This window comes from Nipponia nippon, unplaced genomic scaffold (assembly GCF_047370975.1).
Source record: "Nipponia nippon isolate SJK-2023a ecotype South Korea unplaced genomic scaffold, ASM4737097v1 scaffold_12, whole genome shotgun sequence".
NCBI lineage: Eukaryota > Metazoa > Chordata > Aves > Pelecaniformes > Threskiornithidae > Nipponia > Nipponia nippon.
Window position 1 is genome coordinate 56,228 of NW_028262313.1, and position 24,329 is coordinate 80,556.

The following is a 24,329-nucleotide window of genomic DNA, read 5'->3' on the forward strand; positions in this document are numbered from 1 at the left end:
GGCCAGGCCGTGCACCTTGGCAGCTCTGGCCAGCCGGTTTCTCTCCCCTTTGCCAGGTACCAGGGAGACACCGCCGCCTCGTGCTGCTACTTCACCCATGGCCCCTCGCAGCGCAGCTGTCCCAGGACAGCCGGGGGACCCCCACCTCACCTCTGCCCTCAGGAACGGTACCGGGAGGGACCCTCCACGCAGAGAGAGGCGCATGGCATGGATTTAGTTCCCGAGGGAAGACACTGGTCTCCCCGCTGGCAGAAGGATGACTCGCCTCCCTGCTGCTTGGAGCTGCTTGCTGGGGACAGCCCTGCCATGCCAGGAGTGGAGTCCAGCCGACAGATGCTCCAGCAAATAGACCCTCCAGCTAATTGCAGCTCCTGCTCATTATACCTGTAGGTAACTTTGCCACTGGCTAATGCGTGCTCCAGACAGTGGACACCCCATCTCTCTCCACAACTCCTGCTTTCTACAGTTTTGGCTACTTGAAGCCCCAGCTCTGCACTGAAGCTGCAGTTGATTTCAGCTCCTTCTCCCTACAAGCTCCAGCTATTTGCAACAGTCTGGGCTTTTGACAAGGTCGTGAATCAATCACTGTCAAAACTTGAGGATTAGGATTAAACATCATAGTTGTACATTGTAGAAATATTAATTAGTTTGTATTATTAATTAGTTAATAACTATTCTAAGCAGTGCACAAAGAAAAGCTGGACTCAAACAGGGCGTGCAGGGCCTGTAAAGTGCCCTTTCCCCCCCGGAGACCACCTCAGACGTTGAGTTCAGCCTGGTGCACGCCAGCCTCCCAAACTTCAGGTTCTGACACGACCAGACCCCCACTCTGCGGAGGGTCCACACACCCTGCCCACTCTCTGCTTTCCTCTGCAGCCCCCAACATCCTCCCACCCCCCTCCAAAACCAGCCAAACGCTTCTGCTTTTGGCCCCCAAACCAGCTCACTTAGCGGCTATTTCTGAGTCCAAAAACCCAGCTGCTGAGCCTGTTCTCAAGTCCCAAACATGCAGGACTGGACCTCTGTTTCTGAGCCCAAGGCCACACAACTCAATTGGTTTCTGAGCCCCAAAATCAGCTCCATGACCCTGTTATCAAGCCCCAGGACCAGAAGACCTGGTCTCCCTGCTCAGGTCCCGAACCAGCTCACCCCCTCTGCTTTCCAGCCCCCGTGGCAGTGCCCGTGTGCGCTGCTGGGGGGGGCGCACAGCCACCCCTCAGCCCTGCACCCCCGGGGCCTCACACACGGTTTCGGGGAGTGCTTGGGGACTGCGGAGAGCCCGGCCCTACGCCTCTGCAGGGCAGCACCAGCACAGGCAGGGCATCGCTTTATTATTGCCGTTTCGGGCTTTATTTCTCCGGCATCATCAGCACCGAACTCCAAACCCCTCAGGCTGAAGGACCCCTGCGGGGAGCCGGGCCTAACCACACCGCCTCCTCCAGAACTCACTGCAGCTCTCGCTCTTGGCACTGCCGGGAGAATTGGCCAGTTCAGACCCTTCTTTCTCCTTCTCTCCTTCCTTCCTCTTCTGTCACTCAGTTGTCCTCCGGTCTGTCTTATGACTCTTACAAGACAAGGCTTCCTAGACACGTAGCCTCGCTCACTTGTGCACTACACGGCTGTACCATACTTTGGGTTACGCATACAGACCCTGTGGTTCATGTTGGTGTTCTTGCCTGCTGCTGGGTCCCTTGGGACCCCCCTCAATTTTTTTGGGGGAGCATCCAGATGCCTGGATCCTCCCCTGTCCCTCCCCCCAACAGTGTGGTCCCCCCACTGCTCCTCTGTACCCAGAATCCTTCGCCCCAGAATGGGGCAGGGGATCCACGGGGCAGGGAGATCCATGGCCATGAGCAGCCAGTTTCTCCAGGAGAATGCTGTGGGAAACTGCATCAAAGGCTTTACTGAAGTCCAGGTAGACAACATCCACAGCCTTCCCCTCATCCACTAAGTGGGTCACCTTGCCACAGAAGGAGATCAGGTCAGTCAAGCAGGACCTGCCTTTCATAAACCCATGCTGACTGGGCCTGAGCACCTGGTTGTCCTGTACGTGCTGCATGATGGTACTCAAGATGATCTCCATGATCTTCCCCAGCACCGAGGTCAGGCTGACAGGCCTGTGGTTCCCCAGATCCTCCTTCTGGCCCTTCTTGTAGATGGACATCACATTTGCTAACCTCCAGTCAGCTGGGACCTCCCCAGTTAGCCAGGACTGCCGATAGAGGATTGAAAGTGGCTTGCTGAGCACTTCTGCCAGCTCCCTCCATGCCCTGGGGTGGATCCCATCCGGCCCCACAGACTCGTGGGTGTCTAAGCAGTGTAGCAGGTCGCTGACCATTTCCCCTTGGATTATGGGGGCTTCATTCTGCTCCCTGTCCCTGTCCTCCAGCTCAGGGGGCTGGATACCCCGAGAACAACTGCTCTGACTATGAAAGACTGAGGCAAAGGCAGCATGAAGCACCTCAGCCTTCTCATCCTTTGCCACTACATTCCCCCTGCATCCAAGAAAGGACGGGAGCCTCTCCTTAGCTCTCCTTTGGTTGTTAATGTATTTATAGGAGGAGCCAGGGGCCTTAGCCAAGGAAAAGGAGTGGGAAGATGACAGTGACACAGAGCTGTCCCAAGGGGAAGACATCACCGCCAACAGCATCTGGGTCACCCCCTTGGTGCTGGAGCTCTTCCAGGACCCCCGCGCTGGTCCCCAGGAGGAGCCTGGCTGGCCCAGCAGCATGGGCACAGAGGCAGCAGGAGAGGCAACCTGCAGAGCACGTCTCCTGCCCCGGCAGGTCCCATGGACGCCAAGCCGGCAGCTTCTGCCCTGGCCGGAGCTCCTGAGGAAGAGGAGCACCGCGCACCTCTCGCTCCTGCGGCACAAGAAGAGGCAAAGGCACCAGCTTCTCCTGTCTTTGGTGAGCAGGCTACAGCAGCACAGGCAGAGAGCCAGGCGCCTGCCCCACGCAGCCCCACAGCCTGCGCCGCCGCTCTGCAGGACACAGCCCAGTGCGTCGGGAGCGAGGTCCCGGGCGAGGCTGCGGCTGCGATCCAGGGACCTGGCCAGCAGCCGGAGGAACAGTGGGACCTGGAACACAGCACGGATGCGGAGATGGCAGCAACAACACCTACAGCACCTCAGGTCACCGAGTCTGCCTCGGCTGGAGAGCCTCAGGGAGAGGCCAGCACAGCCCCTCTCGTCCCAGCGGCATGTGAGGATGGAGAAAAGATGGCTTCTCCCATGTCTGGAGACCATCGAGGAGAGGCCAGCACAACCACTGGATCCCCGGCAGCACAAGAGGGTGAAGTGGCATCTTTGCTGCCTCAAAACCCTCTGGCAGATGCTGGCACACCCCACCTTGCCCCAGCAGTGGACAATGAAGGAGATGCAGTGGCTTTTCCCTTGGCCTGGGACCCTTGGCACCAGGTGAGCCAGGCATGCGTGGCCAGCACCAGGCGTGCTGAGGCACCGGAGGCAGGCACAATGCCCGAGCTGTGTGTGGTGCTTGCCTTTGCTGGACTTCCTGGGGTCCCTGGCCCCCCATTCCTCTGCGCAAACCAAGGCCCTCCCAAGAGCTGCCTGGCTGTCAGCGTGATCCTCACATGCTCCACCTCCGGAGGAAAGGCACTGAACAAGAGCAGCCCGTGATGGACCTCCCAGTAAAAAGACACCAGCCGGGCTCAGAACGCCAAGCGCCACCACCCCCGAAAGCCACCACCCCCAGAGCCCAAGCAACCGGGCAATGTGCCACCCACCCCTGCCACTGGTCACAGAGCCTCCCCTCTCTGCTCAGTCTCACGGCCGGGGGCAATCCCAGAGGGCCTCAAGCCTGTCTGGCACCGTTGGTCTGGGGAGAGCCCAGATGGTCTTCCCTGTCCCCTGCTCCTCCAGCGTGTCCCAGGGAACGATGTCCAGGAGCGTTTGTGTCAACACCTTCCCAGGGATGGAGCAGCCTGGAGGTTCTCCCACCGCTCCTCCTTGCCCTTCTGCAAGACGGCTCTGGCAGTTGCTCAGGTCGCCAGCAATCTCCCCAGATAAGCCAGCCCTTCCAGAGAGCAGCAGAGCGTGGCTTCGCACTGGCACGGCACGGCTCCCCCCAGCCCTGGGATGCTGCCCAGCCAGTCACACAGCCATTTGGTAAACGGTTTAATTAATATACTGAAAGGACCACTGCTGGCCCGAGCTGGAGTTCACCCACTGCTCTGCTTGGCCGCCAGCCTCTTGTCTCTCTCTTCAGCAATGGTCAGGCGGATGCCCTTTCCACGGGGCAGGGAGATCCACGGCTTGTTGCCCTGCAGGAAAGGAGAAGCAGCCACCTCACATCATGGAACCTGGACAGGGGCAGAGCTCTCCCTCATAGAGAAAAGCAGCAGCAGTCAGCCCCTGCCCACACTGGGCCACGTACACATCGCCCTGGCATTGGCCCAGCAGGAGCCCCTTAGGAAGGTGCCGAAAGCGTACAGGCCTACATCTGCTTCTTTCGCTCATGGCCATGAAGAATGCACTTTGGCCAAAACTGCAGCACCCCCCTTTCCTTCCCAGACAAAAGAGCCCATCGGGGATGGTGAGGGAGCAGAGGCGTTGGGGCGGCGGGTGCTCTCAGTCAGAGCAGCTGCCCAGGTCACATCAAGCTCTGAGCACTGAAAGTTTAAAAAAAACACAGGGCTGCTTCTTGAAAACGGCCCCATTCCTAAATTTACGATGCTTCCCCTTCCCAGAGTGGTCAGTGCAGTGCAGGCAGAACCACAGGGAGTGGAGCCAGAACTGGTGCCAGCACTGGAGCTTCACCGCGTGGGAAGGCAGCTGCCTACAGAAGACACCAACGCCTCTCTGCTTCAGCCAGCAGCCCCCAACAACAGGGGAGAACCCACCCGCCTTGTGTCCGCGCAGGCTTACTTTGCCAATAACGAAGATGTTGGAGAGCCTGGTGGCAAAGCTATTGCCATTGGCGTCCTTCACATGAACCACGTCAAATGACCCAGGGTGTCTCTCCCGGTTGGTGATCACCCCAATACGGCCCAAGTTGGCACCGCCGGTCACCATGCACAGGTTACCTGCAGTGAAGGGAGACGGGTGTGACAAGAGCTGGCACAAGGTGCTGTGGTGAAGCCGTTCTGCGTGGGCTCTTTGAGGAGCACCGCTGGAGAGGGCAGGGACAGAGCCGCAGTGGCCCACAGAGCGGCCACCGGAGCACCTGGTGACACCTGCGTCCCACAGGAACATCTCAGGAGCCTCACAGCACTCTGGCCCCAAGGCCCGTACCAACCATTCCCCACCACCTTCTCGCTTGTGTCAGCACCAAGGAGGTGACCCTGTACCACTTGTTCTGGCACTGCTCATGGCTCTGCAACTGAAACCTTCTCCCACAGCCAAGAGCCAGGAATCTCTCTAGGGCTGCCCAGAACTTTCTGCTCACAGGCCTGTGAGAGCCGGGCTCAAGCAACCTCTCCACCAGCTCGCTGCTTCTACCTGGTGCCTGCTTGCTCTCAGAATCGCTCCAAGTCCCTGTGCCAGCTGCAAGTGGAGATGCCCCAGGGAAACAAGCCCTTTCCTAAGGCTGCCACCCCTGCCTCTCTACTTTAGAGCAAAGACATCTCGCATTTGTATTTCACTTCTACACTGCTCCCCATGGTAGGGAAGAGTACAGTGTTTTAAGTGTGATGCAAGACCTACCTGTGTCAAACTTGATGAAATCTGTGATCTTGCCTGTCTCCAGGTCAATCTGGACCGTATCGTTCACCTTAATGAGGGGGTCCGGATAGCGGATGGTGCGGGCATCGTGGGTGACCAGATGAGGGATTCCTTTGGTACCCACAAAGATCTTCCTCACCTTGCACAGCTTGTACTGCAAACAAAACCCAACAGTGCTCAGCCAAGGCAGCGAGTGGCACCGTGGACCAGAGGACTCTTGTCCCCCAGAGAGCCACCAGCCACTGCAGGCCTCAGACCCCAAGTGACACCCCAGGGCTCGCAACAGGAGCCCAAGCAGCAACTTGCCCAGCTCACTGCCCCAGCAATCCCCCTCGTCGGGCTGCCACATGGTTATGCTACAGCCCCACTGGGAAATGCCTCCGCTTCAGGAAGAGCTGCCCACCCCAGATTTCGGCCTCCCCACAAACGCTGGCTGCATTTTCCCAGGAAAGCCTATGCCAGGGCAATTTCCTCATTTTGCCCTGAAGCCCATGGTCACACAACGGAGAGATCTGTATCCCTCCTCCAGGGCACCCTGGCTTCCCTCCTGCCTTTCACCCCCGACTCCTTCTCAGCCACTTTGGGACTCATGGGACAACAGAGTGGTAGCCAGAAGTAAAAGCGTATCACGGGGGGGCAGAGAGGCCCCAAACGCGCACCACAGCCGGCTACAGCACAGTCAGCTCTCCCCTCAGCATCACTGCATGCCCACACAGCCTGCCCTTAGGAAGGACACACGAAGGAGAGTGCAGACTCGCAGCTCAGGCATGACAATGTGCTTGGGTTAAGGAAAAATGTGCGGAAGTCGCTCCCTGACACCCAGGGCCAGAGGGCAGTTTTGTAAACACTTCTGTAACAGACAGGAGGAGTTCACGGCTTTTCCACCACAGGCAGTACCATGTTTCTGACCACTGTTCGCTTGCGGAGCCCTACGCTAAGGCTCGCCACACCACAGCAGAGCCACCCCTGCCCCAAAGCTCCCCGTGATGGTAACCCAGCCTGTGCCAACAGCGGTCATTTCAAGCACCAGACAATGCACCTGCAGTCATCTGGGAGCTGCTCTCACGTCACCAAAAGGCTTCCCCCTGCCAAAGGCTTCGGACCCCAACCCTGAAGGCCCTGATCTTCTCAAGGGTGGCATGGACTCAGCTCTCAGGAAAGAAAGCCAACAGCTCCTGTTCAGGAGATGCCAAAGAGGAAACACTGGCCCGACCAAACCCAATTGGGCCCGCACTTACGCCAAGCTGAAGCCCCTCACCTTGGCCTCTTCAGCTGTGATGCGATGAACAGCAAACCGGCCCTTGGTATCATACACCAAGCGGAAATGCTCGCCTGTCTTCTCGATGCTGATGACATCTGATTTCAGAGAGGGAAATAAAATAGCAGCTGTTATCAGCTATGTTACCTGACATTGTAACTCAGCACGAAGTTCACATTTAAAAAGGACTAGGGACTGCTGAACAATGCTTCAGGCGTGAATGACGAGGTCAGTGTCTCCTTCCTGACCACAGGCTCACACCTTTTACTGTGATACAGTGCAAATTAGCAAAAACTGCCAAAAGGCCGAAGTCTGAACAGCAATTTACGCATATGCAAGCAGGCAGTTATAGGCTACAGGTATCTGGCTTTGGTATTCATTGCAGTGCACAACTCCAAACTAAGCAACAACTGCTTATGCTTAGCTTTTCTTCAACTCCACCAGGAAAGCATCTTTCCCCCCAGATCATGCCAGCCTTGCAAAACAAGCCCCTGCCCAGTGCAGCAGAGCTGCCTAAGGTACCTGCCCCAGCCCTCCCCACTCACCCATGAAGCCCGCAGGGTAGGTGATGTCCGTGCGGACTTTGCCATCTATCTTGATGAACCTCTGCATGCAGATCTTCTTGACCTCATCTCCTGTCAGGGCATACTTCAGCCTGTTCCGCAGAAAGATGATGAGCGGAAGGCATTCCCTCAGCTTGTGAGGGCCTGTCGATGGACGGGGTGCCTGCAAACAGAAGCTTTCTGCTGGGTGCTCAAGCACAACAGCAGCATCAATCGTCCCCAGAGAAAGAATGCTACTGCTCCGACAACTCTTGCAGCAGCACCTAAGGACAGCCGTGTGGAGCCTAACTGCTAAGTAGGCAGTGACAGGCTGCAGATATCTTTTTTTGGTGTTCACAGCACCTTTCCCCCAAGTCTTGCCAGCCTCACAAAGCAGTGCTCCCAACACAGTACAACCATCTACTGACCCACCCCAGTGAAAGAGAAACACCACAACAAGCAGGTCAAAAGAGAGCAGCCAACGACCCCACCGCATATCCCTTACAAACGGGGTAAACACGAAAGCTGTTTGCAGGGCCCGTAACAGCAAGCACCCCCTTCTCCCCCGCACTGCCCAGCTGCCCCAGCTCACCGCCACCCCCCGAGCAGCGCGCCTGAGCACGCCCGCAGACCCCGCCGGGCCCTGGCACCGCCTGGAGAGACTGCCAAGCCGCCTGGGCCCGCGGAGAACGGGAAAGGCTGCTGCCCCGGGCAGCCCGGCCCCGGCCCCGGCCCCGGCCCCATCCCCGTCCCGCACTCACGAAGACGCCCGTCAGCTTGTCCAGCATCCAGTGCTTGGGCGCAGCCACGCGCTTCAAGTGCTTCTTGGGGCCGCGAGCCTACGGGACAGGACGGGATGCGTTACGGGCCGCCGCGAGGCCCGCCCTCCTCAGCCGCCCCTCCCCGGCCCCCCCGGGCCCCCACCCCCCCCAGCCCTGGCGGCGGGCTCCCTCCCACGCCCCTCGACGCGGCGGGAGCGGCGGCGGCCCGCGGCGGGCAGCGGATGGCAGCGGATGGCGGCGGGGAGCGGCCGCGCCGCGCTCTCACCATGGCTGCGCTCCGCCGGGAAAGGGCCGCCGCTTCCGGTCCGCCGCTGATATCCGCGGGCGCGGCGGCCGCGCCGCGGGGGCGCCCCCTGCCGGCCCGGAGGCCCAGCGCCGCCCGGTGCCGGGGCAGGCGCGGTGCCCGGCGCCCCACGCGGGCCGGGCCGTGCGCTCCCCGCGGGGCCCCGCTGATGTGCGGGGAGGGGGGCTCTGGAGGGGAGGAGGGGTCTGGAAAGCCCCCACCAGCGAGGCTGGGTGCCCCGTCCGCTCCCCGCTGTAAGCGGCCTCGACGGGGGCCCTCCTCCGCTCCCGGCAGCGGGCGGCTGTGTCGGTGCCGGGGGGGCACGGGGGAAGGGTGACGGGATCCCTCCTGGCCCTCGCCAGTGCCATGGGACAGCCCCCCACGCTGTGCCCATGCGGTTTGGGAGAGGGTGTGAGGGTGTCTGGGGTGGCACATCCCATCCCCTCCCCTGCGGCGCGGGGCGGGGGGGCTCGGAGACTCCGGGTGCCCCGGCTGCCCCGGGAGCCAAGCCGGGGGGGGGACACGCGTGCCGGGCCACCGCACTCCCCTCGCCCACGGCCCCTCCCGGGGTGGAGCTGGGACGCCACGCAGCCCCCCGAACCCGACTCCGGGCCTGAGCGCCCGCTCCCGAAGGCAGCTCGGGGGCCAGCGGTCCCCGGCTGGGCTCCCCGGGGAGGCTGGCCTGTCCCCCCGCGGTACCGGGGCACCCCCGGCCCCCCGCGCCCCGCCAGGCAGCCGAGTGGAGCGGCCCCGCACCGGGCGGCCCCCGGCGGGTCCCCGCAGCATCATCCCGCAGCGGGGCGCGGGCGGGACAGAGGTCCCACCCTCGGGGGTGACACGATGGGGACCCCGCGCAGGCGGCACCCCTGGCGCTGCCGTAAAGCCGGGAGGAGGCACGGGAGCTGCGGCGGGCAGATCCTCCTCCCACCCCGGGCCGCTTCCCACGGGGTCCCACGCGGAGATGGACCCCTCGTCCCCGCCCCAGCGCCGAGCTGGACGGGGAAAGGGACGCAGCCGGGGGGACAACGCTCCTTCAGATTTTATTAGACAGCAGCTTGAGGCCCCCGCCTGCCTCCCAGCGAGGCGGCTCCGCGCGGGGGGCGGGCAGCGCGGCCCCACCCCTCCTCCAGCCCCGAGGGCGGCCCCGCCCCACCCTCGACCGGGCCCCGAGCGCTCCCCGCGCCCCCAGCCCGCCCGCAGCGCCGGCCCTCGCCCCCCCGTGGGGCAGCCGGGGCGCTCGCCGCGCCCAGCGGCACCGGACCGCGGGTCCCCGGTGGGATGGGGCGACGCGGGAGCCTCCCCCGCCCCCTGCGCCAGCCGCCCTCCAGCCTCAGCAGCCGGCCGGCAGGTCCGCGGGGAAGTCGAACTCGTGGTGGCCGAGCCAGAGCTCAGGCAGCTCGTCCGCCCTGTCGAGGCCAAGCTCCAGCACCAGCGCCCTGAGCACCTCCTCGTCCACCGGGTCCGAGTCGATGAGGCCGGGGCCGGCGGCCGGGGCGGGGCGGCTCCCCGCGCCCCGCGGCTGCGTCCCCAGGCCCCAGCCGGGCGGTGGGCCGGGCTCCCGGGGGCGCCGGGCTCCCCCCGCGGCGCGGTGCTGGCTGTTGAGCTTCTGGAGGTGCATGCTGGCCAGGAGGTGGGGACCCGCCTGCAGGGCCAAGGGGGCGGCGGCAGCCGGCGGAGCCCCCCCCGCGGCGGCCGGCAACTCCCCGGCGCCGGTGCCGGTGCCGGAGCGGTAGGGCAGGGTCGCCGCCACCTCGCGGTCCTTCGAGCCCCGGGGGGGAGACCGTAGCGAGCTCATCTCCTCCGGGGCCTGCGGGGACACGGCGGCGCTCAGCGGGGCGCGGGCTGCCCGCCCCCCCCCGTGAATGGGGGGTCCGGCGGCGTCCCCAGCCGGGGGGGAGGCTGGAGCGGGGCGGGGAGCGGGGCCCCGGCTCCCCCCGCGCTTACCTGGGCGGCCCCGCTCCCCGCTCGGCTCCGGTCCCCGCACGGCCCGGGCAGCTGCCGCCGCCGGCGGATTTATAGCGGCTCCGGTGCGGCCGGGCCGCGGGGAAAAGCGAAGCGGAGCGGGGCCGGCGGGCGGACGGGGCGGGCTGGGAGGGATGGGACGGGGCGGGACGGCCCCCGGGGGCGGCGCCGGCAGCGCCTGCCCCCGGCCGGCCCCCGGTCGGCCCCCGGTGCCCCCCCCTTCCAGGCTCGGTCCCTCCGCGTCCTCCCCGTTCAGGCGTGGACCCGCCATGTCACCCCATCCAGCCTGGACACCCCCAACACCCGCCGTGGTCTCCCACCTGCCTCCCCCATCCAGGCTGGGACACACTTGTAACACCTATCCATGGTGGGCGGCAAGAAGGGGGTTCAGTTGGCGCAGGGGCTGACGAGGGTGACGTGGGCTGGTGCCCTCAGCGCGCCGGAGGGGGATCTGGGTGTGAGGGCGTCTGTTGAGGGGGCATTGGGGGTACCCCCCGAGCCTTTATCCCACCTTTTGCACTTTTCTTGCTTTGCACCAAGCTGAGCTCCAGTTGTCCCTCCGCATTCGGGGATGTGGACAGAGATGGCAGAGGGGGTGCTTTACCCTGTGCCTCAGTTTCCCCAGCTGTCTCTGGGTGGGCAACCTGCCTGGTTTAGGGTGCCATATCCCTACAGTCCCATCCCCAGGTGCAGCTCTCCCTGCACCTCACCTAACCCCCATTTAGCGACACGATGTTTGACACTTGGGGGGATTCCTACTGTTTGTTTGTTTTCCCAATTGTGTTCCTGAACAGCTCGCAGAGCCGTCTGTGCCTGCTGCCGGGACAGAGCACGTGGGGCCCCAAGGTGGCTTGGAGGGGATGCTGGCCAGCTTCTCCGCTCTCTCATACCCCACTTTTCTCCTGGCTGAACCATCCCCAGGGCTGATGTCTCCCTGGGCACCGAGAGCCTTTGCTGTGCCGGTGCCAGCGCCAGCCTCCTGCCAGCAGTCACCGCGCAAGGCCGGTCTCCCCCTACCCCACCGCAGCAGGCACCGGGGGATGGGGGGATGACGGGGGGAAGCAGGAGGGGGTCAGCAGTCACTCCGCAGGGACATGGGAGCCACATCCAGCTGAACTCCCTCCATGCTGGATTTCCTGTTGTTTGGATCAGCAGTGAAAAACAAGAGATCAAAACAAAGCCAGGCCAGGCTTGGGGTCCCTTCGTCTTGCTATTTATTCCAGCATAATCTAATTAAAGCAACAGGAAATATGCTTTCCCACAGCAACTGGACATCTTTAAAAAGAAATGGCACAAATAAAAGCTCTGCAGGCCAGGTGAAGGAAGGGACAAAGGCAGCAGAGGCCAGGCTCCGTGGTCCCAGGCACCAGGAGGGATCTGCCCCAGGTACCTGTGCCCTTGCTGAGACGCCTCGCTGAGATGCTGAGCAGCAGCTCTCATGGGGCGCCGTAGCATCTGGAGGTTCATCAGAGATCTCCTGGGACAGGAGCTGCCACCCTGCCCTGAATCTCCCTCGATACTCGGCAGAACATCCCCAGGGTCTGGCCCCTCCGCACAGGATTTCAGGAGCCCACCCATCGCCCAGGGTGGGGGGTTTGTGCTGCCTTTACGTGATGGGGCTAGAAGTGACGGTCACAAACGCAACTGCAGATCTTTGCTTTCCAGGGCTGGCTGGACCTCTGCTGAACACGTGAAGTGCTGTGAAAAAGAGCACTGGCAAGGCAGGGTGGGCGCAGGAAGAAAGGAAAGGGCTGGGAGTATTTCAAATACTTTATTTAAAAAAAATTTCCCAGTTAAAAACACAATGGCCGTGCCTTTCTGTAAGAGGCACAGCGTGTGCCCCGGGCCCCAGCTGGCCCTCAGCACCGCTCCCTGGGTGGGCAGCTCAGAGGCCATGCTCCTCCGGGAAGGCAATGCGGCGCTGGGCTCCATCTGGGGAGGGTTCACAGCTCTGAGCAGCCCCTCTCTTAAAAAACATTTAAAAGCAGTTGTGAGAATAAACTCTGTGGTGTTAAAAAAAGGAAAGAGAAAGGAGCAAGGGAGGCTCTGCCGGCACTGGAAGGCTGTGGCGGGAGGGCCCACACTCCTGCCTGGGGAGAGCCACGGTGCTCGCAGTGCACAGCAGCTTTTCTTCTTTAAAGAGAAAAAAATCAACCAACCAACAGTAATTTCTTCCAAATTTCTCCCACAGCCACAAATTTCACCAGCTGCTCACATAAACACGCCGTCTTCCCCATGGGAAATGCTCTTGCGGAAACCTGAGACTTCCTTCTCCTCTAAACAACATGCTTCAGATTCCCTGCAAATAAAAGGAGGCAGAAATGGATATTTCCACTGATATTTCAGCCTGACGGAGTGGCCTGGCCAGGCAGGGACAGGGGTGTCACCCCTATGCCTGACGGACCGGGCAGCAATACAGGAATCCCAGCCCCAGCGCAGACCCTGGTCCCTGCTGGCCCCTCGCACCCTTCGCAGAGGCTGCTGTCCTCCTCCCAGCCAGACCTGGGGAACTACCAAAGGGAGACCTTGCCACTGCTTCCACTACGAGTTTCACCTGCAGGCTGATCGCTGGTTCAGGATTCATGGGCCAGCACTGGAGGAGCACACACTCACTCCCTGCTGCCTTGTCCTTCCTCTGGGCTGGATGCACTGCCAGGAGTGTGCAGCATAGAGCCCTCCCTTCCAGCTCTGGAGCGATGCTGTTCCTTCTACCCTCCTGGACAGGTCAGGGGGGTTGGGAGGGACCTTTGAAGACCATCTAGTCCAACCCTCCTGCCGTGAGCAGGGACATCTTTCATTAGATGAAGTTGCTCAAAGCCCCATCTTAGTCTGCTCAAAGCAGACTGAGGCCCTTCAGCTTGGAAAAGAGATGGCGGCGGAAGTGCAACAAGGGTCTGTGAAATCACAGACTGGCATTGGGAAGGTGAATAGGAACTAGTTACTTGCTGTTTCTCATTTACAAGAACAAGATAGCACTCAGTGAAATTACCCAACACCCAGTTTTACACAAAAGAAAGTAGCTTTCCACACACCAGCCACGACACTCACTGCTGTGGACACCCAAAGTCTAAATAAGTCTGGAAAAGGAATAGAGAAATTAATGGAGGACAGGTTCCTTGGTGGATCCTTAATGTGCATCCAGCAACAACAATGCCTGGCTTGAGAAGCCCTGAAACCACTAAATCCAAGAAGCTGGGTAAAGATACCAGGAAAAGGATATATAAAACCAACTGCCATGCTTCTTTTAGAAATGCAGATTTACAGACACATTTACTGTACATTTACAGATATACCTACTGAGCCTACCTTCCTGTAGAGAGCTACACACCCTCCTGGCTTTAGTAACCACCCTTGCTTTCAGTGACATTTTTATTAAACATCAAGAAGTTAACACAAGAATGGGTTCTTCAGATATGTAAGCAGTAAGTAGAAGCCCAGGGAAGACATAGGCCCATTGCTAACAAGGGCAGGGAAACCAGTTACTAATAATGCTGACAAGACAGAGGTTCTTAATACCTTGTCCACCTCTGTCCTTACCAGCGTAGCTGGACCCCAGATCACAGGAACACATACCTACGGCGATGCACGTGTCCACCCACCAGCAGGGATGGGTGGTCTGTGACCTCTTGCAAAGGTTCAACCCACATAAATCTATGTTAACAGAAGTGGCTGACGTTGTTGCAAGGCCACTGTTTATAATATTTGAAAAGTCGTGGAGATCAGGGGATATGCCTGATTACTGGAAGAGGGCAACTGTCACACCCATCTGCAAGGAGGGTGCAAAAGAGGACCAGGAAACTACAGGCACATTAGTCTTACTTCAATCCCTGGGAAAGCCATGGAACGAGTCCTCCTAGAAACTATTACAAACCAAATGAAGCAGGTGACTGGGAAAAGCCAGCACGGATTTACCAAGGGTAAATCATGCCAGGCTGATCTGGTCGTCATCTACAACAAAATAACATCTTCTGTCGACATGGGGAGAGCAGTGGATGTTGTTTACCTGGATTTCAGCAAAGCATTTGACACTGTTTCCCACAGCCTCCTCCTGGACAAACTGGCAAGATATAGATTGGATGGGTGGTCTGCAAAGCGGGTAGGGAGGGAATTGGCTCACAGGCAGCACACAGAGGATGGTGATCAATGGTTTTTACTCAGGCTGGCAGCCTGTCACAAGTGGGGTCCCCCAGGGATTGGTACTGGGCTCCACACTGTCCAACATCTTCATAAACGATCTGGATGATGGGATTGGAACAACCTCCCCAGGGACGTGGTAGAGCCCCCATTGCTAGTAGTTTTCAAGATGCGACTGGACAGGGTGCTAGATAATCTCATCTAGGCTCCCTTTCCCATGAAAGGTTGGACCAGATGATCTTTGAAGACCCTTACAACCTGGGCTGTTCTACGATTCTAATAAGGACAAGGCCCCGTGCTCCTCTGCCCAGCCAGAGGAAAAAGGCAATGGCAACTTTTGCTAACAGGGACCCACAGCTCTGAGCTGATGTGCTACTAACACTGAGAATCCCAAGTGAAGCAGGAGACAGATGACATTGTCCACATTGAGCAGTCAAGTGAATGGTTCATCGTTTTAGTCATTGAGAAAGACTCCAATGAACTTTCTGAAGTCCTCTCTAAAAAGACCTGTAAGCCTGAAGCAGAAGCGTTGGCTTGGACAACTCACTTTTGATAGAGTTAAGAATTTCTTCAACTCTCTGTGGCTCATTGCGGTCTGGCCTGCAGCTTGGTGTGATCTCCAGCACATAATCAGGACCGTACTCTGTGAAGAACTGCAGGGAAGAGGAGAGGAGAGTCAGCAGAGAGGTCTCTGGCTGGCTGAGGCTGGAGGGAGGGCTCCCCATGGGTACCTGTTTGTAAAAAGGCAAAAACATTTTCTCCATCTGAGGGGCACATGTAGCTCAACTACATCAAAGAGGTGCTTCTGCAGTGTGCGTGCCCACCTGAAGTTTGCAACCGCTACCAACTCAAGGGCTTGGAAAGCAGAGCTCAGTGGTGCAGCCAAAAGCAGTCTCATGTCTATCCCAATGCTTTATTTGGGAAAGCTGTTGACACTCACTTTACACATGGTTACCTGCAAACCTGATTTTTTTTAAGAACAAAATTCAAGTGCTGCCTATCCAATATCCTTCCTTTTGGCTCCCCTCCCCACCTTGCAGAGTCCTGCATTGACATGACTGTGAAAACACCTGGAAAGAGAAAAATCAGTGTGCTTCAAGGTTAATAATGTGTCTTTCCTGGCTGAGTGCTCCAATAGCGTGCAGCTGAGCCTGAATGAGGAAATCTGCAGCATATGGGCTCTACACGATAACACAGAATCGCAAATTATTGCCAGCAGTTTTATTTCACAAGCACACAGTGCTGAGCGAAGAAGCAGACACACCAGGGTTAAAAATTCGGCAGTGAAGTTGCAATCAGTCCTGTTGCTACCCCTGGAGAGCTTCACCACACGGAGCGTAGTCCAGACTTAAAGCTATTGTACCAAAGGTAAGGAAAGTCACAGCATTATAGTCTCCCAAGTGATTAATGATACACAGGGCTGGGGTCTTCTTTAAGGATGAGATTGGAGGTGGCAGATCTGGCAACCCAAGACCGACATCTCTGCACTAGCAGGGGCAATGAGGGCTTCTCCAAGCACACCTCAAATGCCAGTACTGACGAGGAAAATGAAGTGGCTCCTGAATGCTGTAGGTTACAGTCCAGCATTTGAAAGCAAACCTGAAATCACACTGGGTTTACCAGCCTGTGAATTGCAGTGTTACGGAGCTGCCCGCTCTGTAAGTACATCAGCTATTCACACAGAATGGGCAAGGCAGCTGGGTCAGGCATGCTGCCTGCCCTGCTGCCTGCCCTGCTTTTTTGTGGGCCGACACAATATTCCACTGAAAAGGGAGTAAAAGGCAGATTTTGACAGCTGCACCAGCTCATTTGTGCAGTGCTCGGTCACTGTAGACCCAGCCAGCTGATTTAAAAAATGGAAAAATCTTTCCTTTTTAGCGAGTCAGGGTTTTGATCCATGCTTTCAACGCTGTGAGAATGAGATCCCATCTGTCCCCCAAACCAACGCAGGGCAGCAGAAAGCTGCAGTATATCGTGGCTGCTCTTAGCTCATTAAAAAATTACCATGACTATTCAGATCAGAGATGGACCCAGGGCCAGCTTGAACAGGAGCCGTACCCAGCTGTATCGTGCAGCATGGGAACACATGGTTAGCTAATTAGCAGGCTAGGCCTCTTTCTTCCAAGCTTCTCCATGGTCAGCCCAAGGACCGAGGTCTATTTTTCAAGCAGACTATCTTCACAGTTTTCTTAAGTAATCTCTTTTATAGCTCAACATTTTCTTTTCTTCACCTCTGCCTGGAGATCGCTTTGGAAAGGCCCTGCTGAAATACTGAGATGAGAACACTGACATTTTTCCTGCTTAGAAAGACTGAAAATGGCTACAGCAGAAGAAGCCAATGTGTTTTGGGAAGTCCTCACTGAGAGCTGGTGCCTCTAGTCTGGTTCGAGTTAGCTCTTGTAGTGTGAACAGGAGACAGATACTCCCAGAGCATACAGGCTCCACTGGCAAAACCCACTGACTCCACAAACCAAGCAAGCTGGCTTATTTGCAGGAAAAAAGGAAATACACATGAAATCTTGACTGCAGCATCCGTGAAAGAGCACATGGAAAACGCACACCTCTCAGTAACTGGTCTCGGCTGCACAACCTGCTGGTTACACAGGCAGTGGCACAGCAGACTTTGTACCATGGGTCTAGCACATACAACCTGGGAAACAACGAGGCACAGTTAATCCTGATGAAGGCATCATTTTGCACTTCCTCATCCTCTGATTTCTGTGGCATCAAGTGAAACAGAGCACCAACACAGTTTCATGAAACTGTTTTTCAAAGTCTATGTTAAAGGGCAAAAATACCTGGACTTTTGCACTGTTGTGGTTTATGGCAGTTGAGAAGCTTTTGGTATTAAATAACTAATATCCTGTAGAGCAGCTTCGTGTGTTGAGCCACCCAGCATGGATTGCAGGGCACAGTCAATGCAGAAGAGCTTGGGGCTGGCTGGGTTTTACACCATCCCCCAGAAAGCAGGTCAGCAGGGCAAGCCTGGTAAATCTAGAACTGGCTTATCCAAGAGCTCCGATGCAGGCGCTCTGAAGCGAACAGCTCCAGCTGTTCAACACGTTCCTACCCCTCTACTACAGGTTCCTGTGCAGGTGGCAGGACAAAATACGTGTCCAGTCACCCCAGGTCACAGACTGAGACACAAGGGCTGAGGCACAAACCAGCAGGGCACAGGGGCAGCAGCAGGAGCCCCTGCCCACTTTTGCTCCCCTGTGCTGGCAGGACAGCCAGGCAGGTAGGCAGATAAGGACAGGACCGCCTCTCATTGCTGCAGCTAGAGGTGCTCCTTGTCTCTGAGGAAGCACTAACAAAAGAAATTATTTCAACCACTCATCAACTGATAAAAGCAACAGGCAGCATCTGGGAATCGGCTGAGTTTTGACCCACCACAGGGACCCAGAGAGGCAAATCCACCAAAACAAACCAGTAACGTTGATTTTCTCTTTGAGGTGAGAGGCTTAAGCCTTAATATTTCCAAAGACAGTACAAAAGAGCTATTTGTACAAGCACCTTGTATCCACTCTCTTGCAGCATGGAGGGGATTCAAGAGGTGGTTTTCAGTATTTCAGAAAAGACTCATTCTGTTTCTTCATCTCTCGGAACAAGGAGGATGTTACAGGCAGGCAAACTCATGCTTCAGCAACAAAAAAAAAGGCGTGCACTACTCACTCATCCATTTATTTGTAGCAGGGGAAAATCTATCTCTTTCATCCCTGAAAAAAAACCTGTCATTTTCAGGGATGAAAAAAACAGCGTTGAGAACCAAGACTCACAAGGAAAGCTAAAATTGCTCTCCTTAATCAGCAGCTCACCTGGAAACTCACAACTGCTCCCCTTTAAAACTCAGGCATGCCAAAACTGAGAGAATCACAAACGTCCAATGCACAATCCCAAAGCCCTGAGCAGGCCAAAAGGAGCTGAAGTTTAAACCAGAGGGAGGCATACCTGGGACTGCAAATCCCTTCCCTCCCATCAGCGGGGTGTCCCAGAGAAAGGAGCAGTGCCCAGTGTAGTGCCACAACTGCTGAGTGCTTTGGTGGTCTGAGAGAGGGTGGGAGTAATGGTTCAGGAGATGGGAATGTGGCATGACTGCAGGAAAAGAAGTGTTGGAGGAAGAAAAGAGTAGGCATAGAGGCCTACACAAAGACCAGCCTTTTCACAGCTTCACTGGTTTATCAGCCTCGGCTGATAATTTCCTGATGATGAGTAAACAGATCCAGCTGGCAATGTTTCCAGTTGACTGTTCTTCCTCCATGAGCGACAAGACCTTGGAGGACCATGGACACAAGGAAGAGTTATGGGTCTGAGTAAAGCAGCCTCAGCCAAACATGGGGCCAAGTAACCAGAAATCGTTGCATTTGTCTCCACCTCAGAGACAGCATAAGAGCAACCCCAAACCCAGCTTCCTTCTCTTCTAAGAGACATTCAGGCACTGACCCAAACCACTCGAGCAACCAAGTGCAAATCAGCTGGAGAAATCACTCCCAGGTTTCCTGCACATCTGTGCTGCTTCCCATCTTATTTCAAAGTATGAAAAAGATTTAAGCTACAAACCCAAAGATGCAGTTTCCAATGAGAATGAAAGTCAGCCAGAAAGGCTTTACCAAGGAAGAAAGGATGGGAAGAATCAAATTTTTACACTGCAAGAGGAGCTGCTGGAGTCTCCAGCTGGAGGTCTAAGCCCTGAGAGTTGGGCAAGAACAGCCTGGTGGCACTAGGGATACTGGGACAAAACAAAACTGAGGGAACCAACCAGAAAATCTGAGCATTTCTTGCGATGGAAATATTTTTTAAAGTGGACAGTTTCCTAAAGGAAGTGGTGGAAGCCCGACTGCTTCCATTATCTCAAACCAGATAAAGCCCTTGAGCATAAACAAAAGGGAACATTCCTGTACTGGGTGCCAGTTTACTTTGAAAGGGGAGTTTTGATACCTAAAAGCAAGTATTTTTTTCCACGTCCAGTTTTCATGAGCCAGGCAATTTTCTAATTCATTTATTTTTTAAAATGAAAGTCCTGGTAACTGTTACCAGCCCAATATACCCCTCACAGGTATCTTTTAACAATCCTCTCACACAGAAAAACGCCACCACATTTTGTCCACACAGTAAGACCTACACGCTGTAATACACAGGCTGGGGGGGCAACGGGCAGGGATAACCTGCCCACAACTCCCCGACTGTTGAAGAGTATCCAGAAGACAGAAAAACTTGGATGATGCAGACGGAGACTGCATGCATGTGAATTCTATTACAGGGGTACAGACCTTTGCATCACCTGAAACCTCGGTGCTACAGACACTGGACCCGTCATCCTTGTTCAAAGAGGTGGATGAACTTGCTCCAGGTAACTCAAACCAAGGTGGCAGAGCAGGCTCTCAGGTGTAATTCCCCTGCCTCATTTATGGTAGGCAGGGTTTTAATGAAGAACGGTGGAATTAAAGCCCCTACCTTTAGTGTTACCCCATGCAAGGTGCATACTGGATCACATCTTGGCATACAACCAGGCGTCCCCACCTCGCTCCAAACCAGAGGCTCAGCCAATTCAGCCCTGTCAAGTACCAGATGGAGAGCAAGGAATTACAGAAACCAAAAGGACGGCCCCAAACATGCCGCCTTGGAGAATCAGCTACCCCCTTTCCTGCGTGCACTTGGCAAGTCCCGTAAAGCACACTATGCACAGTCAGTTGCTAGCCTTGCACTCTTCTTTTTGCCCAGGGTCCTGCTTGACTAGGACAGGTTTGGAGAAGTGCTGAACACCCACAGCTGCCCCCAGGACTAGCTTAAACATGTATGTACCATAATAATGCTGAATCCTCTCACACACCAAGCCTTACATGTTACCAGTGGGACGAATACAGAGACAGCAGGATACTTCTTGGCCATACATCACAGAAAACTGGAAGAGCACCCAGAGAAACTCTGTGTTCACACTGTTCTTTATACTCATTCCCCTGCATCTGCTATCGGCTACTGTGGCAGAGAGGAGAGGATACAGACAGACTGACAGCTTCCTGGACAATACTGCTCACCTGACATGGTGAAGGAGGTACCATCCTCCAGATTGCACATTCCCACGCTATTTAAGACCATCACAACACGTCAAGCAAGCAAAGTCCGGTGTCCAGGCCAAGGGAGAAAGAGAAACACTTGCAGTGGACATAACCATGACACAACTGTTTCTTGCAGCACGTGGGAAAAAAATCTCAGATCCATGGTTTGGGAAGAAAGCTCTCATGGGCTGGGAAGAGGAAAGGACTTTTGCTACAGAGGGCTCAACTCCACTTCCCAGTTCTCTTCAGCTCTGTGGAACAGCTGTTTGCCTTTTGAGAATCGCTGTCTGCCGGGCCAGGCGCCCAGCTCAACACCAGCTGAGCCACCAGCAGACACTAGAACATGCCCCAGCCCACAGGCAAGGAACAACTGAAGGGCTTCACTCACAATCAGGGCTTTGTGACAGCTTTCCTGTGCCCCCCCGCCTCCCAAATGCAAATTGTCCCATTCCCTGCCCCAAGCCCCTTGCATCCCCTCAGAAAGGCCCGGCTGCTTGTTCGCTCACTTCTGGGAGCAGCGGCGGCAGTTGGTGGAGCAGGGACCGGAGCGGAGGTTGTTCAGCAGGTACAAAGTGATTTTTGTTTCCTCGACAGGGCTGAGCTGCCACTTCTCCTGCTTCTAACCCTCCTGGGGTCCCCAGGAGAAGGGGCATGCGCAGTTTAGGAACGTGACTGTGTTCAGTTTGTGGTATCTTAGCAGGGCCACAGCTTGCCTCTTTGATCCCTGGCCATGAAAAGCGCATAAAAGATTTAATTCAAGAATGAAGACCTTTAGAAACTGGCCTACGGGGACTCTGTCTGCCCCAGACCTCCTCCCACAGTAGCAGTGCCCTGTATTATCACCACCCCCTGTGCTGGTCACTGGCTGGTGGTCCCTTTCATTTAGCTGCCAACACTTCCCTGCCCAACACATCGCGTTCAAAAAGCACTCTGCAAGCACCACTCTGGGGCCCCAGCACCGAATGTGCTGCAGGCTCACTGCTGCCCAGATATACGCAGTCAGCATCTCACACAAAACGCTTGATTCCTGCAAGCACAGCCCAAGCACATGATCACACCGAGGCAAAATCTCCCCAGCTGGGTACAAAACAGAGCGACATTTAACTCTTCCCCAGTAAATAACCCTGAGGAGGGCAGCAGGCAGCAGCCAGAAGGCCAGGACTGAGAGCACACTGCTCTGCCTGATGAGCCGGGGCCCGTCAGGCCACCTCGCTCACGCCGCGCACAAGGATGCTCTGCTCCCTCGGCCCTCCTCATTTTGTAAATCACGCCTTACAAGAAGACCTCGATGTCGTTTATGAAAGCGTTTCACACTAGTTTACTGATGCGTCATTCCATTTCCTCGTGTCCTATCGCTGGTCACCAGAGAGAGGAGATCAGCACCTCCCCCTCTGCTGCCCCACTTGAGGCAGTTGTAGACTGTGATGAGGGCACCCCTCAGGCTTCTCTTCTCCAAGCTGAACAAGCCAAGTGACCCCAGCTGCTCCTCGTAAGTCTTACAGACACCCACGGTCCACTAAGACGCCCACAGACATCAGTCTCGTGCTCTGGGTTTCTTCCCTCCCTGCCCTCCTTCCTCCATTCCTGCTCAAAGTCTGTTAACGTTACCTTCTCTGGTTTGTGAGCATTTTTGGGGGGACTAAACAAGGCTAACGAGACTTTATAAATGTCTCATTTAGCACACCCAAGAAGACAGAGCATAACTGCACACAAGCCCCATGGATCGGCAAAGCTCTTCAAAGCAAACATGCTCCATCTGATTTGGATGGCAGACATTCAGACGCTGATCCAGCACCGCACGCTGTGCTGCACCGTCATTAGTGTTACGCTGTGTGTAGCGGCATGAGAGCAACCATGGGCCGATGTACCCCATGGCTGCTGGCCACAGCTGCCCAGGCTCGGGGCGAGCTGCTAACCTAACCCTTCAGTGCGCAAAGTTTGGACATCTCTGTTTCAATGCAAATGGCCTTGCCACATCCAATACAAAAACGCGAGGGGGACCCTTACTCCTGGGCAAGTAAATACTATGCACAGCATTATGAAATAATCCACTTTAGGAGGAGGAGGGGGCAGGTAACTGCATCAGAGTTATATTAAAGAAAACAAAAATAATCCTTCAATGTTCTTGTCAAGATGGTTGGTTTCAAAAATTGTTGATCTTGGTTGTGGTTCAAGAGCTAAAACACAGACCAATGCTGATGGGAAGAAGCAAGAAAACATTTAAAATTGATAATGGAAATCCTTTGAAAAACTGTAAGCATCAGACTATGGTTCTGGCTTTCAGGGTACTTGTTGATAGAAACTGCCTAATGCATTTCAGAACAGGATTATTAATGTAAATGAAAAATAGCATCTGGTGCCATTAGCGAGGCTAGAAATTAAGCTCTTGATCTCCGGCCAGAGGATGTGAGCTAGCACCCCTCTAGGAGAGGCAAAAACTTCACACCTGACCGGGGACACACACCTTCCTGACTGTGAAGCAGCCCACAGTGGCCACTTGCAGGCAAAAACACAAGTGTGGCAGCTGGCTTGTGCCTCGGTTCAGTGCAAGCCCTACACGGCTGCAGGGCATTGCATGCACGTGGGTAACACATTACAGCCCAAAATCTCACCTTCAGCTGCAAGGTAGTCCCAACCACCAGCAGGCTCTGTAGCAGATAATACTGGGATAAACCTGTAGACAGGGAACACTCCTCCCAGTGCCTTTTAATTAGCAGTTCATCAGTGCCTCAAAGCCAGGGAGCATACATCCATTTGTTCTACTACTTCGGAGCAAAGCTGTAAGGAAAGGTTCCTATGCCAACCTAAGGGCCGTGCCTCGGGGTACTTCACCTCCTGCTCTTCAAACACAACTTCACCACTTCCACCTGGTAACTGAGGGGCTTCATCCCTGGGGATCTGAACCCCACTGCAGTTCACGTACCCACTTCTTCCAGGTCCCAAAAGAGATGCAGATTCCCTGAAGGCAGGTTGCTGCTCCCTGCTTACTGACATGAATATCACCATCTTTTAGCTGGTACCTGACCCAGAACCGTTCAACTCGTACCAAGGCTGTTTCTTATTACCAAGGTCACTTTATCACTAAGGCTACTTTATTACCTTTGATGAAGCACATGGCCACAGGCTTTAAAATAATCAGACAACTTATCATATGCCAGCATCTCCATGCATTTGTTGTGGACCTGATGTATGCTCTAGCAGAGCACCGTAGATTTCTGACTTGTTCCCGACTCAGCTCCAGCAAACTCCACTCACCCCAGAGCTTTCTGGCTATGATGAACCACCGCTCCAGCCACTTCACCTTCACCAGCATTCAATAAGCACTGCAGCTATGCTTCTGATACTCACCGGCTGCTTTGCTGGCTAACATCACCACCCCAGAGATGATTATTATTAAACCCTCTCTGTGGTGCAGGAGTCAAGATGTGCCTGCTCATGGCAGGCACTTGGTTTTGCAAGCCTGCCATAAAATTTCTCATATAGGTGCCCAAGTGGGAACAGCAGCACTTGGTGACTGCTTCATGCAAGGCAGCCCACGTTTCCCCTCCCTCCGGCTCACTCCTCTTCAACTGCTGCACCACAGCTCCAAGAGACAGGCTGGGCTGATCTCCGGGAACTTGTTGCTCCAGGGT

General features: G+C 56.0%; 3 protein-coding genes and 1 pseudogene across 13 annotated transcripts in view; 1 reads left to right on the top strand and 3 right to left on the bottom strand.

Annotated features, from left to right (window-relative positions):
- Positions 1-2,060: 2,060 nt before the first annotated feature.
- LOC148056612 (uncharacterized) lies at positions 2,061-3,735 on the top strand (annotated as a pseudogene).
- A 386-nt stretch (positions 3,736-4,121) lies between these two features.
- RPS4X (ribosomal protein S4 X-linked) lies at positions 4,122-8,600 on the bottom strand. Its single transcript, XM_087748351.1, has 7 exons — positions 8,531-8,600; positions 8,245-8,322; positions 7,487-7,667; positions 6,942-7,039; positions 5,666-5,837; positions 4,889-5,046; positions 4,122-4,284 (listed from the first exon to the last, which is right to left on the bottom strand). The coding sequence occupies exons 1-7, from the start codon at positions 8,531-8,533 to the stop codon at positions 4,183-4,185; spliced, it is 792 nt and encodes a 263-aa protein (XP_087604477.1). The 5' UTR covers positions 8,534-8,600; the 3' UTR covers positions 4,122-4,182.
- A 1,278-nt stretch (positions 8,601-9,878) lies between these two features.
- Positions 9,879-10,630, bottom strand: CITED1 (Cbp/p300 interacting transactivator with ED-rich tail 1). Its single transcript, XM_087749112.1, has 2 exons — positions 10,493-10,630; positions 9,879-10,355 (listed from the first exon to the last, which is right to left on the bottom strand). The coding sequence occupies exon 2, from the start codon at positions 10,341-10,343 to the stop codon at positions 9,879-9,881; it is 465 nt and encodes a 154-aa protein (XP_087605238.1). The 5' UTR covers positions 10,344-10,355; positions 10,493-10,630.
- Positions 10,631-12,265: 1,635 nt separating this feature from the next.
- The window catches only part of HDAC8 (histone deacetylase 8), a 31,605-nt gene continuing 19,541 nt past the window's right edge, over positions 12,266-24,329 (bottom strand). For 5 of the 11 annotated variants that reach the window (XM_087748165.1, XM_087748164.1, XM_087748172.1 and 2 more), the window contains 2 exons: positions 15,192-15,375; positions 12,266-12,809 (listed from right to left, as the gene is read on the bottom strand). In XM_087748165.1, the coding sequence (XP_087604291.1) occupies positions 12,787-12,809; positions 15,192-15,375 (207 nt within the window). In that variant the 3' untranslated portion in view covers positions 12,266-12,786. Of the gene's footprint in view, positions 12,810-15,191; positions 15,376-24,329 lie in introns of those variants that run through there. The other 6 variants (XM_087748166.1, XM_087748176.1, XM_087748167.1 and 3 more) reach the window with 4 other exon arrangements.

Bases quoted from the DNA above. Each gene is read 5' to 3' on its own strand.
- RPS4X (XM_087748351.1), bottom strand. The intron at 7,668-8,244 runs GTGAGTGCGGGA...TTCTGTTTGCAG, and splicing joins ACAAGCTGACGGGCGTCTTC to GCACCCCGTCCATCGACAGG. The intron at 5,047-5,665 runs GTAGGTCTTGCA...CCTTCACTGCAG, and splicing joins TTTCATCAAGTTTGACACAG to GTAACCTGTGCATGGTGACC.
- CITED1 (XM_087749112.1), bottom strand. From the start codon at position 10,343: ATGAGCTCGCTACGGTCTCCCCCCCGGGGCTCGAAGGACCGCGAGGTG.